Below are 17,152 nucleotides of genomic sequence, written 5' to 3' on the forward strand. Positions count from 1 at the left end.
CGCCATGATGCCCTCCACGAACGTCTCTGCCGCTCTGCCACCCCTTCAGAATCGGACCCTGATCGCCTCCGCTGGACAGGAATGTTAGATGGCATTGTGGAATGTTTACATCAACAAATCACAGAAAAAAGTCACCTTCTATTCCATAATATCTCTCTTCATTTTCCACTACACTTTTCAAGAATTACAGAACTCTTTGCGTATGTGACATCCAACAAAATACCTAGCAATGTTTACATAAAAACTATCCCTGTCTTGAAGCACTTCTTCCAAAAACACACTTAGCACACAAGAAACTCTGCACAGATGTGTCCTCGTTTTCCTCACACACCATCGGACACCAACGAATATTGAGCTGGATGACTAATTTCCTTTTCCGTGATATACTTCTAGCACTTGACAAAAAGTATGTGATTTTTTCCCAATGATTACAACATGCAATTACTCTTGCTACATACTCTTATAATCACCAGCTCTGCCAGAATAGATATAACATCCCACCACTTTTATTATCATAACATGTACACAATAAATGGCAGGGCCAGTTAAACCCAATAAATGGCCAGGCGTAACGACATCTCTTTTCTTAAATACTTCCAAGAGAATATCATACCACACAAATACACAAAATCCTCTGGACGGTATCACATTCTTTTTAATCCTATGTAACCATCACGGGACTTCCATAACATAATGACACACAAGTGTCATTTGTATTATATTAGCAAAGCATGTGCACACCCTCCATCAGTTCAGAATATAATTATCAAAGTCATACACACAACAAAAACACAGCACAGGTCTCAGAGAAATGAAACAGTATTTCCCTTCTCAGAAATCAATATACACACACAGCTGTCTACTAGAAAACCCTCTCCTCCAAAAGAATTTGATTAATCACGAAATGTTATAATGGTCTGCTTATAATCGTCTAATCATTACAGATCAGTTTCAATCTGCTTCTCTACTGTACTACACAATGAGTAAGTTTTCCAATAAGTCAAATCCTATATTCTTGATAGGTCTCAAAATTGGAAAAACAAACAAAACTGAAGCAAGGATAGTCCCTCTTCTCCGTATAACACGGATAAAGCCAGATTTACTATTTTTCATAACAGTACTAAAACCTGAAGTGCACACGAGAAAATTCTTAAATCTTACACATATCTTGCAGCAGATCCCTTACAAGTACAGTACTTTAAAACATCATTAGGGTCACTAAACAAATTAATCTGATTAACTTTTAATTATTTGCATTCCTACAGGCTTAATGTCTATGAATAATTCTTATTCTAATTCAAATCTGCCTAATACCAGAAATAATAATTTTTAAAAATTTACCAGAAGATCAGTTAAATTTTTTTGCCAATTGGGTCATTGGTCAGACAGATGATGAAGTATCAGAAACTTTTTATTGTGTAGTTTCATCTCTAGTATCGTGAATAAATTGATATCTAATACTGCAAAGTGGGTACAGCTCATATCACCAAGCCTACATACATGTAATCTAGAGATATCAAATTTTTTGCACATGCATAGTGCAACAGGTCATATCTGTTAGGGAATGAATTGAGAGACTTTGAAAGCAATAACTTATCAAAGCCCCACCTATTTATTTAATCTCTTATCTACTGGTATTTCTACAAAAAACTCATTTATTACACAACTTGTGTAGGAGAGAGTCTGCTGGTTCACACCTGGCATGAGCTGTCAGTGTTCAGATACATAACAATAGGCAGTCTAGTATAATATGTCAAGCAGAATACAAAATTTAAGCCTGAGATGAGAATCCCTTCCTTTCAGTGGGTGTAACCTGCTATTGAACTCTGTACATGCATCTCTTATCAATTTTAGGGAATGCTCTATCTATGTATTATGCAATCTCTCTTTTTTCTCTCTCCATTGTAATTTGTTTTTTATCGGTATCAAGGTATAGATCTTGGATAGATAATTTCAACCAAAAGGTAAAGGATTTTAAAACAAACAATTTCTAAGTTTATTAGTATGGCGGCTGTCCATTTATTCATTTTTAAAAGCTAATAAGATCTACAGTCACTTTTAATAGTTATTGTTCTAGTAAATTAAATTAAATGTCTACCTCCCACCAACAGATAACTTTGCCAAACATGTGTACATGTAAATAACGACCAATAAACACAAGCCTCTAAGCATCCATTAGTTATACATCTAATCATTACCCTTTAGCAGATCTAGATCAAGGGATCATCAGAGAGACAAATCTACTCATAAAAAGTTTCTGTTTACTTTCAAGTATGTCTCAAAAATCATATGGAGGATGTCAGTACATGTTTTTGTATCTATTAACTGTGTCAGCTTTGACTAATCACACACACATTAATTGTATACACAACAGCCATGCATGTAAAACACAGCAAAGTCCCCCTTCCCTCATAACTGGAAAAAGTTCATTTACACAGCAGGAATTTTGAACAGCATCCAGGATCAAACACTGGATTTTTCTTGAAATTCTTCCAAGCTGCCAGTGCACTGAATAGCTTCAACAGAGTAAGCAAATTTACTACAATCGATTCTTTGTGTTGACAGAAAGATTGCATTTCTGTGGATTAATTGGGAGAAAATGTTGCAAATTATTATGATTTGAGGCTACTAATTGGCTCATCATCCCCACTAAACTTTAATCTTTTATTCTAACTGATCACTTCAAAAGACGACACTCGCATATATACAGACTACCATAGATTTATAACATTTTGTTTTTCTTAAGTGCCCTCTACTGTTTCTTAGATCTAACAGGAGAAATATGCATTTATTTCTGCATTGTTGACATTTTCATTTTGGTAAAATGCTCTATAGAAAACAATGCACATAAATTGTTATCTGATAAGATTTGGAGAAGATGGAATCTCAGGGTCTGGAATGCTATTTCTTTTATACCAAGTGTAAAACACTTCAGACATAAATGTCTCCTCCATGTGCTCCGTTAAAATCAAAGGAGACTTGATCACTACTTCTTCAAAATCAATTCCACCAGTTTAATTTCGGTCGATTGTTTACTACAAAAGACACATTCATTAAGCTTCCACTTAACAAATGCTATCAGTTCTAGTTATCTCAAATAAAGATGGATAACTCATGCATTGTCTCAGAGATGAAGTACAGCATGTTTGTACATACACGTACATACACACACCATAACATAAAATCTGAAATCTTTAAGAATTGTTGCTTCATGTCAACTCCCACTTCCTAGGAATACTCTCTTGAAACAGTATGGAAATCTCGCTTAGTTCAGATTTACAGAATGGAAATTACACACAAAGATTGGTAAAGCAGCTGAAATTATGATGTTCCTGACTTCTGATTTGTGGGAAACAAACACTCATCAGACAACTAGCTGAAACACTACTCTGAAACACTACTGTAACAGTAACTTATATACCTTATCCCTTAACCATCTAACAAATCTTTAGATGCTTTACCTTATTTCTTCTAACAGATTTTCTCCCTCACTGACAGTGTTTATGGCTGATTCTATAGTTATTTCCCTTTGCTGGTTAAATTGGTCCAGTAGTTGTTCGGCGCCCTCTACAGTGTCAGCGATCTCAGAACTATGTAACTCCTGCTGCAGGTCCTCCAACCACGAAGTCAACTGAAAGAGGGAACCAGTTTAGTGCTTTCAAACATACACCCGTAGCGTCAATTAAATCTTATTCGTCATTGTTTGCATTCATCCAACATATCAGAGTTGGATTCATCAAGGTAAAGTACTGAAGATTTCAAAGAATTGTAGTAATTACTGCAGAATCATTAATTTTTATGGTACAAAATTGTTCATGGCTTGAAAAACATAAACATGTTATCGAGGATTTTATCGTTATTGAAGATTTGTTAATTTTACTATAGCTGAATTTCTCTTGCTATTGGAGGATATGCCTATCCCACAAAATCAATGAAAACTCCCTAGAAAACTAACAATCGTACAATATTCTTCATTTTTATAACCGATTGACTCAAGTTGGTTTTATTTGTAAGTTGTTTCACGCCCTATCTGAGAATTTTTCAATCATGTAGAAACATCACCAACTTGAGTGAAGTGCCACAAATTTTGACCTAAGCATGGTGCTCAGGGCCACAGCAGTGAAGGTTCTTTATTACCTATTATGGCATGGGACCTCCATTTTTAATGTCATATCTGCCTGACCTGTGACTTTCACTTCTTGGTGAAGGAACAGTAACTACCTATGTTAAATGTCTCAGGTTTAATACGGCACCGGGAGCTAGAATCAAGAACTGAGCCTCACAGTTGCTAAGCGAATGACCTTATAACCACTAGGCTAGAGATCAGAAAATCTGAGCTACATATAATGATAAAATCTACTCATATTTCCATCTCAACTTGTATTGAATAACACAAACATAAAATTCTTACAACAAGGGTACAGTACTTCTTCATAATGTAGTGCAAAAGTAGCATATTTGCCTTTTAATCAACAGAACACACCTCATGAACATGTGTATAAAAGTCTACAGCCATTTGGATGGTGGCCTTGCGCCGCTCTAGGGCAGTCAGGAAATTGCCCATTCTCTGCTGTAAATCCTGGGCCTCTCGGTAGATTTCCTTGGGGTCACATTCTCCAGTGTGGGCAAGTTCATCTGCTGCTGACAACAGCTTGTCTGCATTGGTTATAGTATTCTAAGAAAGAACAAAAAAATATCATTAATGTCAGCCAAAGTCATTTCATCGTTTCCTGAATTAAAGTGTTGTCAAAGACCTAGTTTGAAATTACTTTTCATATAAAATTTATCAGTCTAATAGATAATGGTACATTACAGGATTTTTGTGTGGGGGGGTACCATTACAGGATTTTTGTGTGGGGGGGTACCATTACAGGATTTTTGTGTGTGGAGTCCCTTGTGCACAGATTTACATTTTCAGTTATAAGGCTACATGGCTATATAGGCAACTCTGCAGATTTGTATGTGTTTATTTATATCTATTTCAACTTCATGGTACCATATATGTTACATATTGAATGACATAATTTTTTCAGTTGTATTGGGATATAACATGCAACTAGTCATGAAGATTAAATTCTAAGTTTACTTTTAATCTTAAAGGTAGATATGCTCTAATATTTATTAGTGTTTAATCTAAAGCAAACTAGCATGGCGTTGCGCCATGCCCTTTTTGGCTGGCGCCATGCCCTTTTTAATTGCAACATGCCCTTTTTTCTCTATAATTTTTTTAAAAATATTTGTTAATATAAACAATGGTTCTTTATTTCACAAGGTTGATTGAAAAGTTTAAAATCAAGGTAGCAGGTATTAACTTTTAAAGAGGCTAAATTATTATTTTATTACTATCATAGTATGACATAATGAAAGTGTCCTGAAATTGTCTTGCCGCGACGAAAAGTGCCCTTTTGAGCATATGATGTGTGTGCCCTCTCTAGATCCTAGATTTAACACTATTTATGTTAGATTTTGATTAAAATATCAATAATATTGTATTCTATGAATAAAATGATATGGTATATTCTATGAATAAAATGAACAAAAACTCTATATCAAATCCAGCATGATATAAAAAATACAGTTGCAGAGATATAAATGAAAATAGTTTCAAAAGACAACCTGCCTTTTTACCCACTTTCATTCTGAAAAAAGCCAAGTCTGACCATGTGACTGTCTTATTAGCTGACCATGTGACTGTCTTATTAGCATACCACATGCTATTTTCCATCACTTCTTGGATCTGTACATATCTAACTTTAGTGTTTTACACATGATCTAGCATAATGAATTTAGTGTGATATTCACATACTTACTCTTATATCTACAGTCAATGAACTTGATGTTATAACTTATTGATGCCATTAGTTTTCTTTCTGACCATGTGTGAAGAAGGCGTGCAATGTGTACACTATATTAATAAGGCTATCCAAAAGTGTCCAAGAGTTAAACAAGTGGTACTGCTCACTAAAAGAATACCCCCCTACCCCAATCTCCCAAAGGGTGTTGTTAATAGGTATAAATTACCTCTTTCCCCGAGTGTAAAAAAGAAAGGGTATGACAAAACCTTGGGTAGACTCTTCTCTACGAGTGTGCTTGACCTTTTGACCCCAAAATTGATAGGAAACATCTTCGTCCCATGGGTAGTCCAGAAGTATGATATGGTGACTGTAGGTGGAAAGGATAACACTTTAGAGCCCAGAAACCATATTGCTACTTCGATGTCCAGTGCACTTGACCTTTTGACCCTCAAATTCAATAGGGAACATCTTCGTCCCATGGGTAGTCCATATGTGTAATATATGGCGACTGTAGGTGGAAAGGATAACGCTTTAGAGCCTGGAAACCATGTTGCTACTTCAATGTCCAGTGTGCTCGACCTTTTGACCCCAAATTCAATAGGGAACATCTTCGTTCCATGGGTAGTCAATATGTATGACATGGTGACTGTAGGTGGAAAGGATAACGCTTTAGAGCCCTGAAACAATATTGCTACTTCGATATCCAGTGTGCTTGACCTCTGACCTTTTAACCCCAAAATCGATAGGGAACGTCTTCGTCCCATGGGTAGTCCATATGTATGATATGGTGAATGTAGGTGTAAAGGATAATGCTTCAGAGCCTTGAAACAATATTGCTACTTCGATGTCCAGTGTGCTTGACCTCTGACCTTTTGACCCCAAAATCGATAGGGAACACCTTCATCCCATGGGTAGTCCATATGTATGATATGGTGAATGTAGGTGTAAAGGATAATGCTTCAGAGCCTTGAAACAATATTGCTACTTCGATGTCCAGTGTGCTTGACCTCTGACCTTTTGACCCCAAAATCGATAGGGAACACCTTCGTCCCATGGGTAGTCCATATGTATGATATGGTGAATGTAGGTGTAAAGGATAATGCTTTAGAGCCCGGAAACCATTGCGTCTACAGACGAACAACCCGATTCCAGTAACCAACCCCCCAACCCCCAATTTGTTGTGGGGGGTATAATTAGTCAAGAATGAACCAGGGATCATGGTGTGATGAACTTCAATTTACGTCATATGCAAATGATGCTTACTTATTTGTACTAAACTGTACTCTTGCAGTTCTTGAGAAGGATTTCTTACATATTCCGATGAAAAAAGTTCATGGTGTGAACATGCTTAAATCCACACTACATAAGTACTCAAAATTTAAAATCCTTCCTAGTGTATCCTTGCTGTTCTTGAGAGAAAATTTTCAATGAATGTTCCTGTACATTCATGTTCCCAAGTAAAGCTTTGACCCCCTCTTGTGGCCCTATCCGGTCTCTAAGGGCCACAATGTGAACACAACATGAGAATCCTTGTATGCTCATTTTACCCTTGTCCTTCCCAAGACGAAAATTTTCATAAAACCCCTATTGCAGCCATTGGTCCCGAAGGTCAAGGTGTGATCAAACTTCAATGAACCCTTTATGGGGATCGATGCTTGCACATCAATATGACAAATTAAATTCCCGAGTTTTTCTGAGATGATTTTAAAAATAATTTTCCTATATACTCCTCTGTAAAATTTTAAGCCCCTCCTGTCCCCCATCTACACCCCAGGAGGATAAACTACATGAGAACTCCATATTACTTGACATTGTATTCTAGTGGGTTTTGAGAAATTTTTGACAGAATTTTCTCATACATCCATAATCCTACCTAAAAATTTTAATTCCACTTAATTGTTCCGTCTTGGCACCAACGGTCATAGTGTAAACAAATCCGAATCTATACTACAGGAAGATGCTTTCTTATCAGTTTGACATACTAAACCCCTGTGGTTCTAGAGAAGATTTGAAAAGAATTTTGAATCCCTTTTGTGACCCCATCCTCACCCCAGTGCTCATGGTTTGAACAAACTTGAATCTTTATTACAGGTATATAGATCTATAGAAGCTTCTCAATACATGCACAAGTTTTGGCTGTTCTGTTCCAGTGGTTCTTCATCAGAAGATTTTTTAAACACTCCTCCCTATTTCTACTATTTCTGAATCAGTTTTGTAGCAAGTTTGGTTGAAATTACTTCCATGGTTCTTGAAAAGTTGAAAATGTGAAAAGTTAACTACAACAGATGATGGTCAAAGAAATACTGCCATTCATAAAATGGTTTTACTAATTTCTGTTTTGAACAATCCTGGCTTGTGCCTAATATTAATCATATATTATAAAGTGATAACTTCATACAGTATGTTTATAATCTATAAAACTTTCCTCAACAGAGTTTATCAATGAAAGAGTAAAGTTCTTGATCTTTATGGGAAAATACTGTAATTTGACATATTACAAAGAATTTGAATATGAGAATAGCCCTCAATCCAAAAACTATATAATGTTTATTAATCATAGATTATTGGCTGAATATTAGGCAATATGCCTGCCCATGGTTGTTGTGCAGTAAAGTGGACAGAGCTTGAATGGTCCACTTTCATGAAACGACTGAGGGCAGGCATATTTCCCAATATTCAGTCAATAACTTGTTTATTAAATATTTTTTAAATTGTGCACTTCTAATTTTAGACGTGCACGTACATTTTAATTCTAGACATGCACATTCTAATTCTAGAAGTTCACATCAGGGTTCCAATTACTACTCGCCCACTCACATTGGTGACTACACTTTGCTTGTGGGCACCCCAAATTTCCGTTCTCCTCGCCCACTTGGTGACCGTAATTGTCGGATCAACATTTTTCTTTCCGACCGATCCAAGTCGTATTATGAAGTTCAATTTCTGGTTGAGATTTTGCCACTTTGCGAGATATTCCTGGGGTATCAAACCTTTCAAAACATAAACCAGAAGTTGAACAACGCAAGGGTTACTTCAAATGAAAAGAAAGCACCTGTTTTTACCAAAGTGGAAAGAAGGGGAGAATATGGTTCGATGACGGCGAAAAGGGGATGGCATGTGCTGTGTGTACAAAACATGGCACGACAGGTCCAATCATCATGACACCTTGCCCGGGTTATAAACTTGACAGCATTCTAAAGCTGAGAACTTTTGAAATCGCATAAAAAGTCTGAAGAAGCGTGTGTTGAAGTCAGAGGTTCATGAACTCTTGATATTTTTGCTAGGTTAACAAAATGAGAGTGGAAATGAGCGAGAGAGTGGTGTTTGAAACAATTACAGAAATGGAAACAAAATTTAAATATTGATATTCTAATTTTTAAATAAATTGCAATGTGACCCAATGCTTCTTTTTTCTTGTAAAAAAAACCATGTTATTCATATGTGTGGGCTACTAATATTTCATGTGGACTAAAATGATTTCTTATTCAGGGCCCACTTGGCCCCTAAGGTATTTAGTCGAAGTTGGAACCCTGGCGCATTCTAATTCTAGAAATACACATTCTAATTCTAGAAGTACACATTTTAATTCTAGAAGTACACATTCTAATTCTAGAAGTACACATTCTAATTCTAGAAGTGCACATTCTAATTCTAGAAATACACATTCTAATTCTAGAAGTGCACATTCAATTACATTTTTTGGGGTAGCTGATAAAGTGTTATGTCCATCATTATTTGTACACAGACTAATGTCACAATCAATGAATTAAAAAATATATAATCTCAAGTGAATTAAAATAGTCCCTAGCAGTGATTCCGAAGGTCCTTTGGACATTGGCAAATGTCTGGTAATTTTTGCTTTGGTCTGAACATTATCAGTTATTGACCGGACCAAGTGTCCGATAATTTTTTTTCTTCAATGAAATACATGATTAGATAAATTTTCAATTTTTACCAGCATGTCCCAAGATTTATTCTGTTCTTTAGTCATTGCAAACAGAAAACGTGTTTACGTTTAACTCAAATATCTATCAAACTTGCAATCATCTTCAATTCCCCCAAGAGGGTGATAATACAATTGAGCAATATTCCATGAAACTACAGACGTCTTTGAAGCGTTTGAATTAGGTAATAAATAACAGGTAAATATAGCGTTTAAACTATACTCTGATCAAGAAGTACTTGAGCAACATGGGCACGTTTGATTGAACATTTTGAATTTGAGTTGTAAACGCGAGTTGCTCGAGTTTAAAAAAAAACGTGTATTTCATAACACTAGTGTTGAACACTAGTAAGTGTGGTTGGTAAAATTTACTCCACTGACGAATCTGAAGTGAAATGCTTGGGCTAATAAAGTACATGCCTGTTGCCGATGCTATTCCGAAGTCTGGGCCAGAAAGTTCAAAATTATATGAAAGCTTCCTGACATAGTGCAGATTCAAGTTTGTTAAAATCATGGCCCCCGGGGGTAGGGTATGGCGACAATAGGGGATCAAAGTTTTACATGGGAATATATAGGGAACATGTTTAAAAATCTTCTCAAGAACCACTGGGCCAGAAAGTTCAAATTTACATGAAATTTTAAGCTTCCTGATATAATGTAAATTCAAGTTTGTCAAAATCATGGCCCCCAAGGGTAGGGTGGAGCCACAATAGGGGATTAATTTGCCTATAAAATTTGGGTCTGGTAAAATGTGATTTGGTCCAGTAATATCTCTACCATTACTGGACCAAATGTCCAGTAAGTACCAGAAGACATAGGGAAGCACTGCCCTAGGCATTTACAGTGTGTGCTTTTATGGCTAAGTAAGAGTATGGGTATTCTCTATAGAATCTACAGGAAAAATATCAAAATATGTACAGTGAACTTCTCTAAAACGGCCAGCTGCTGGACTGAATGAAACAGAAGAATTAAAGGGGTACCATTCTGTGTTCCGTTCCCAGTCCAAAGCTTTCTGTTCTCATCTAACACCGTTCATTTCCTCAAAGTGTTTCTTCACACATGGTCATTCAGAACTCGCGTGTCAGTCCGTCATTGTAGCTCAACATCGCCCTACCCTATCAAACCTATTTATCAGACCAATCACGTACTCTTTGCCAATTCCACTCCCTTAGTAAATCCAATTTGGACCAGTAATCTGCTGCCAGTTTCTCTTTTCAGATATTACACCAATTGGCCACAATCATTCAGGTCTTGGTGGAGAAGCAGATTGTGACTCTCTATCATTTACTGTGCTTTCAGGACTTGCAACATTTCATCAGAAAAGGGGTAACTGACAGGAATGTGCTTAAGAGTGGCAGGTTATGCAGATATTACAGTCCAAGCTACTGCCTTTTCCATCGCATTGTTACTTAAAGGGGGAAGGTCTTGGGGTATAATTGAGTAAAGTGGCCGTCTGATCTGGCCTGTTGTTCCAACCCCATCTGTCATACAAAGACTGAGGGCATAATGTGACACATGTATATAGTGGTACAAAGCAAAAAGTAAATAAGTTAATTGGGGCTACACAGGACATCATTGCAGTCTTGGTACTCTCTCCACCTCTTGGTAATAGAGGGGAGACCTCATCCGGAGTACCAGGGGAGGTACTGCTGCACATAACCGGGGGGGGTGGGGGGGTGGGGGGTGGGGCTATCTTGCTGGAACAGGGTAAGCAGATCAGGCGGTTCCTTTCGATCCCAGATAAGTGTCTGTCTGGGATGCTGGCTCTTGTGCTCTCACAAGGCCACTGGTTTGCCCTCATACTTTGATTGACACTCTGGACACCCCTCCCGACCTGCAATTTGAATTTCTTCATAACAACCTGGCCTAACGCCAATTCACCCAAAAGTTTACATATATGTATGTCCATCCTAGTCTACCAAGTAGTGTACTTGTGGAATTCTCACAATAAATAGTAAACTTATCATCTGATTTTCCCAGTATGCCAAGTGTGTAGTTTCAGCACTGTTGTTTGGTGCCATGCGGTTTGACTTTCTTTGTTTTAATGTTGCAATATTTATTCTACTTAGTGGAACATAATGGCAAAACGTCACATTATAAGAAAATGATGGATATGTATATAAAGTACGAATTTTTCATTTTATGACCTTTGACCTTAATTCTCTTCATCATATTTTTTGTTCAAAACCTTTTAAAATGATTAAGATCTATTTAAAGATTATATTTTTAAAATAATGTGACATTTACTAATCATCATGCAATGTAATTATGTTTAAATTGTGTCGAATGGATGCAGAAAGGCAAATTATGGTTAAAATTATACCATGAGTGTTGTTACTTAGCAACCAAAAATATTTGTTTGTCAATAAAATTGATTAATTTGATTGTGATGTTTTTGTAGTATTTTAAAAGGCACATCGGCTCATACATTTAGAATTTCCTATTTTTGACTCTAATCTAGTAAGCGGGGTCGTAATATATATATTTCAGAGAAAAAAGATTGCAAAAATGTGCACTTATATGACCTTTGACCCCGCAGACTTCTTTGAGGTCATGGGATACATTGACAAACTTTATAAGAAATTGTTTCCTGTCCAATTTCTAACAAAATTATATGTCATATGCCTACCCCAAATCGTGGTACATGCAGATTTAAATCGATGTAAAAATATTGTCATTTAGTCTTTAAAAACCTCTAAAATGTGACGGTAGAGAAAGGGTTAAGGACATAAATGAACGCAACGTTTCTGCCATTTTCTCTAAAATTATTTTTTCATCTCCGCGATATGAGAAATTCTTGTATGATTTCTGAAAGAGGTTTAAATTTTATATTGTATTGTTATCTTCACCTTTCATTGTAGTAATATTACCATACTTTGTATATCAACCTAGGTAATATTACCATGGGTAACTCAGTGGTTAGATCACCTATCTAGTAATGTAATGGTCCCAGGTACAATACTGGATTGTTCCAAAGAATTCTCTCTCCTTCTTTGCTACAATTATACAACCTACTATAATACATAAGAGCTGACTTTATACATTTTTTACTTGCAACAACTTGACAGGAGCGATGACTCCCAGTTTGGCTTCGTCCCTGGCAGAGGTACAACTGACGCAATATTTGTTGTTCGGCAGCTGCAAGAAATATCTTGCAGTAAACAAATGGCTCTATATGGCGTTCGTGGACCTCGAAAAGGCATTTGACCGTGTCCCCTGGAAGGTGATCTGGTGAGCACTGCGAAAACTTGGTGTGGAAGAGTGGATTGTGCATCTGGTGCAGGGGATGTGTGCAAATGCTCGTAGCTGTGTTCGTGTTGGTGATGGCTACTGTGAGGAGTTTGTTGTTAAGGTCGAAGTCCATCAGGGGTCAGTACTCAGCCCTCTACTTTTCATCATCGTACTCGAGGCTTTTTCACGCGAATTTCGCACCGATGTTCCCTGGGAGGATCTGTATGCAGATGACCTGGTTATCATTACTGACTCATTGGATGAATGTGTCAAGAGGCTCCTGACTTGGAAAGAAGCTAAGGAAAGGAAAGGACTGAGAGTGAATGCGGGCAAAACCAAGATCATGATCTGCGGTACAGGTCTTGACCTACTTCAGGACTCAGGCAGCTTCCCATGTGCTGTCTGTTGTACAGGTGTAGGCAGCAATAGTATTTTCTGCAATGGATGCAAGCACTGGGTGCACAAGAAATGCAGTTGGCTCAAGCACCTGTCTGTGGACCCTGACTTTAGATGCTAAAGATGCGGGGGAACGGCTCGCCCTCTTGACGGCAAGCCACAGAGTGATATCAAAGTTGGTCTGGACAAGTTGGAGGTTGTAGGTTCCTTCTGCTAACTCGGGAGACATGCTTTCCACAGCTGGTGGCTGTGACCTTGCGACCACTACGTGCGTGAAGACTGCTTGGAAGAAGTTCAAGGAGCTGCTACCAGTCCAGACATCACGCCACCTGTTGTACAAGACCCGTGGTCGAGTGTATAACATCTGCATACGGAGCACTATGCTCCATGCCAGTCAGACCTGGGCACTGACAAAGCCAAATCTTCATCACCTACAGCGCAATGACAGGGTCATGATAAGACAGATCTGCAACATCAAGCCTGAAGATATGGCCAATGTAGGTTCAACTGAATTGCTGGGGCGGCTGGCATCGATGACCTCGACTTCATCTTAAGAGAAAGGAGACTCAACTGGTATGGCCATGTTGTCAGATCTAGCAGTGCAGTCAAGTGCGCTCTCAACATACAAGTTCCTGGTAGGCGTAGAGTTGTTCAGTCAATGCTATAATGGAGAGAGCTGACGGAGAAAGATCGTAAAGAATGGAAGCTCTCTACTGCCAACCCTCATGACCGGAAAAAATGGAGATCTGCCATGCGTGCACCCAGCCAGATACCTGGAAGGAGGCCCACTACTGTGGACAGTACCCGTAATTCTGCATGGAAATAAGAAGGAACCGACAACAACAACAACCTAGAACTATCAAAATATTCTAACTCTAAAACAGACATGGTAATATACCCCAAGAATTTTTTAACAAATGAAATAGAATGCGAGTGAATTATATGTGGTATGTCCAAAAAAAACTTATATATATTATTGAGAAACATTGTGTATGTTGTTAAAAATCAGCTGATATTTAGGTAGGACCTGTTTTCAGAGAGACCGGTTTGGAGAAGTTCAACTGCAATAAGTATCAAAACCAGTTCTATCAATCAGCTTGTACAAATACTAAATCACACAATTTAAAAAAATTAATTTATACTTTTTTTGGCTGCTTTAAATCAAATTTGAAAAATAGCTATAATTTTGCACTTTGTGACATCATAAAGTATAAACTACTGTCAAAATTATGTCAATAATAGATTTTCAATCACAATGAACTTCCTAAATATTCTGTATGCCAAAAATTGAAAATCATCAACTTTGATTTTTTTAAAAATTCAGTGCCAAATACAGCCTTATGTCAGGGCTCGAAATTAGCGAGAAATACTCGCAAAATGCGAGTACATTTGAAAAATAGCGAGTAAAAATAGTGGACACATGAAAATCTTAGCGAGTGGTGATTTACAAACTATGATCGTATCGTATCTGTTTTATACGGTGATGCGCTATTCGCTTTTCTTAAACTTGCACTCTGAATCATACAAACGCTTACATCAAAGACCGATTTCAACAACCGTTTCTATCCGGATTTGTCTTTTATGATTTTTTAAAGAAACTCGGAGTCAAACAAATGGTTTAGAGGTTGGACATCGCATTATGATGAAAATATAGACCTGTTCACCTATAGGAGTGATTAAATTGAATTCCAAGTATGAAGTTTTTGTTATTCATTTATCTAAAAAAAAAAAACGGAGAATGTTTTACCAAGTCTTCCGGTAGTAATTTTTATCAGATTCATTAGAATGTCCTATCTAAATGAATTTATTGTCATATTGAGGTCGGGTTGCCACGAGTGCACTGCTCACCGCGTAGACGATTAGCAAAAAAGTTCTTGGGGTTCGTGATCGTGCTGCTTATAAAACCATGAGTCCGGGATTCGCTTTGAAAAATCATTAGAGAAAACCCTGATGTGGCATGAAATTGAAAGACTGGATCTAGACCTGCGGTAAACAGGTTGTGGATTAGAGGTGCGATAATCAAGAGACCTAAACATTGCACCATATAACTTGCGTAACTTACTGTCCTGTCCAAACGATGCCTGTTGACCCACTAGGCTCAGTAATGATGGGGAAAATCAGATTTAAAAAAGACATATGAAAAAAGAGCACTGCTTCATTATTTTTATTTTAGCTTGTAGGTTTTAATTTTTAGCCTGTGGATATTTTATCCACATGCTAAAATTAGCCTGTGGTAGAAAAAGTTAATTTCGACCCCTGCTTATGTGCACATTGTTCTTTGATCAAAGTAGTTCACTTCAGCCTCCCACTCAGGTGAACTAAAAGTTCAATTATTACAATAAAACATCATAATGAAAAGTAACACTTTGAAAATCACTCTTACTTTAGCAACTGTCTCAAAGTGCTGGTGACTCTTCTGTAAGGCTTTACTTCTCTGTAAACTTCGACCAATTGAAGTATTTTTCTTCAGAAAGACATCCCCATGATTTTCCAGCCAATCTATGACCTGATTTCAATAAAACATTTCCATTTACTCAAACATTTCCTTTTATGAGTAAATGTATAAATAATGAGGAAGTGCAATTATTTACAAGCATACTAAGTGTTTATCAATATTATCAGGACACTGCTTCTACTAAAATTCTGTTTTACTAAAATAAAAATAAAGTGCACCACAATGGTACATGATACACTCATTGGATGTTTATTCATTATAAACAGATAAAAGTGCATGACACAAAATCATGTTAACCTTAATTGGTGCAAAGTTTGCACCAATATCTGTTTTTAGGCCTGAGGTAAAATCAAGATTATTTACCTGTAAGTGTGCCTTACAGGTAAACAAGGGTAGCCTTTCATGTGATAAATAATAGTGTTTTTGTGTGTGTGTGTGTGTGTGTGTGTATTTATGAATAGTATGACTTGACAATCCAATCTCACTATTGTAAACTTTATTGCATGAAATTGCATTATGTTGATGAATTATTTATATATTTGTTGCTATTGAATTAAATAAAAGATAAAAAAAAAAAAAAAAAAATCAACAAGATTATTCCTTGAAATGTGTCTATCGCACATTGCAATTGACTTGTCAATATATCCCTTAAATTGTTCAAACAACTACAGAAATATTCCAAAATATGTTTTCATTTTATATATCTTAGATTATTTCTTTCTAATGCTATAATTTACTTATGTTGGGTTGTACAAAGATCATACTTATTAATTAATCTTTATCTAGACAGATGTTAATTTAACTCTTATCAAAATGATCTTTGAATCTCCAGCTGAACTCTGAAACACCAAGGGGCTAATGGAATCTTAATTGGACAGATAGATTAAATTGCTTTATTCTCATGAGACAATTTCCTTTATCTACATGAGCCCAAAAAAGGACTATGTCAAATATGGCCATATCATCTTATTTATAGGTCACAGTGACCTTGATTTAAAGCACGACACACTTTTTTCTTAAGATGCAATAACTGACCAAGTTTGATGATTCTAGACCAAATAATTGTCCAGTTATGAGTCGGACAGGATTGGCCATATCATTTTAATCAAAGGTCACAGAGACCTAACTTTAAAGCGTGCCCCCCCCCCCCCCCCCCCTCCCCCCATGTATGAGCTGAAAAAGTTTGATGATTCTAGGTCTCATAGTACATGTACTTAAGTTATGAGCCGGACATGAAGCCAGACGGACGGACATACATGATCGCCATACCATAATACCTCCCATCTAAAGACGGGCATATAAAAATACACAGAACTCTTTACTTTGGTTGTA

The 17,152-nt window shown here is 36.9% G+C and overlaps 1 protein-coding gene and 1 long non-coding RNA gene across 7 annotated transcripts in view; one reads left to right on the top strand and one right to left on the bottom strand.

The window, feature by feature from the left end:
• LOC125681606 (triple functional domain protein-like) overlaps window positions 1-17,152 on the bottom strand; it is a 153,560-nt gene that overhangs the window by 105,006 nt on the left and 31,402 nt on the right. For all 5 annotated transcript variants that reach the window (XM_048921768.2, XM_056154525.1, XM_048921766.2 and 2 more), the window contains exons 14-16: window positions 15,749-15,871; window positions 4,484-4,675; window positions 3,462-3,631 (exon numbers count right to left, since the gene is read on the bottom strand). In XM_048921768.2, the coding sequence (XP_048777725.2) occupies window positions 3,462-3,631; window positions 4,484-4,675; window positions 15,749-15,871 (485 nt within the window). The remainder of the gene's footprint in view (window positions 1-3,461; window positions 3,632-4,483; window positions 4,676-15,748; window positions 15,872-17,152) is intronic.
• Window positions 1,853-14,288, top strand: LOC130051815 (uncharacterized). 2 transcript variants are annotated; one of them, XR_008800074.1, is made up of 2 exons: window positions 1,853-2,526; window positions 3,479-14,288. It is a non-coding gene; the product is annotated as an uncharacterized LOC130051815 (long non-coding RNA). The 2 variants fall into 2 exon arrangements; XR_008800075.1 differs by having other exon boundaries at window positions 1,853-1,964.

This window comes from Ostrea edulis, chromosome 2 (genome assembly GCF_947568905.1).
Source record: "Ostrea edulis chromosome 2, xbOstEdul1.1, whole genome shotgun sequence".
Taxonomy (NCBI): domain Eukaryota; kingdom Metazoa; phylum Mollusca; class Bivalvia; order Ostreida; family Ostreidae; genus Ostrea; species Ostrea edulis.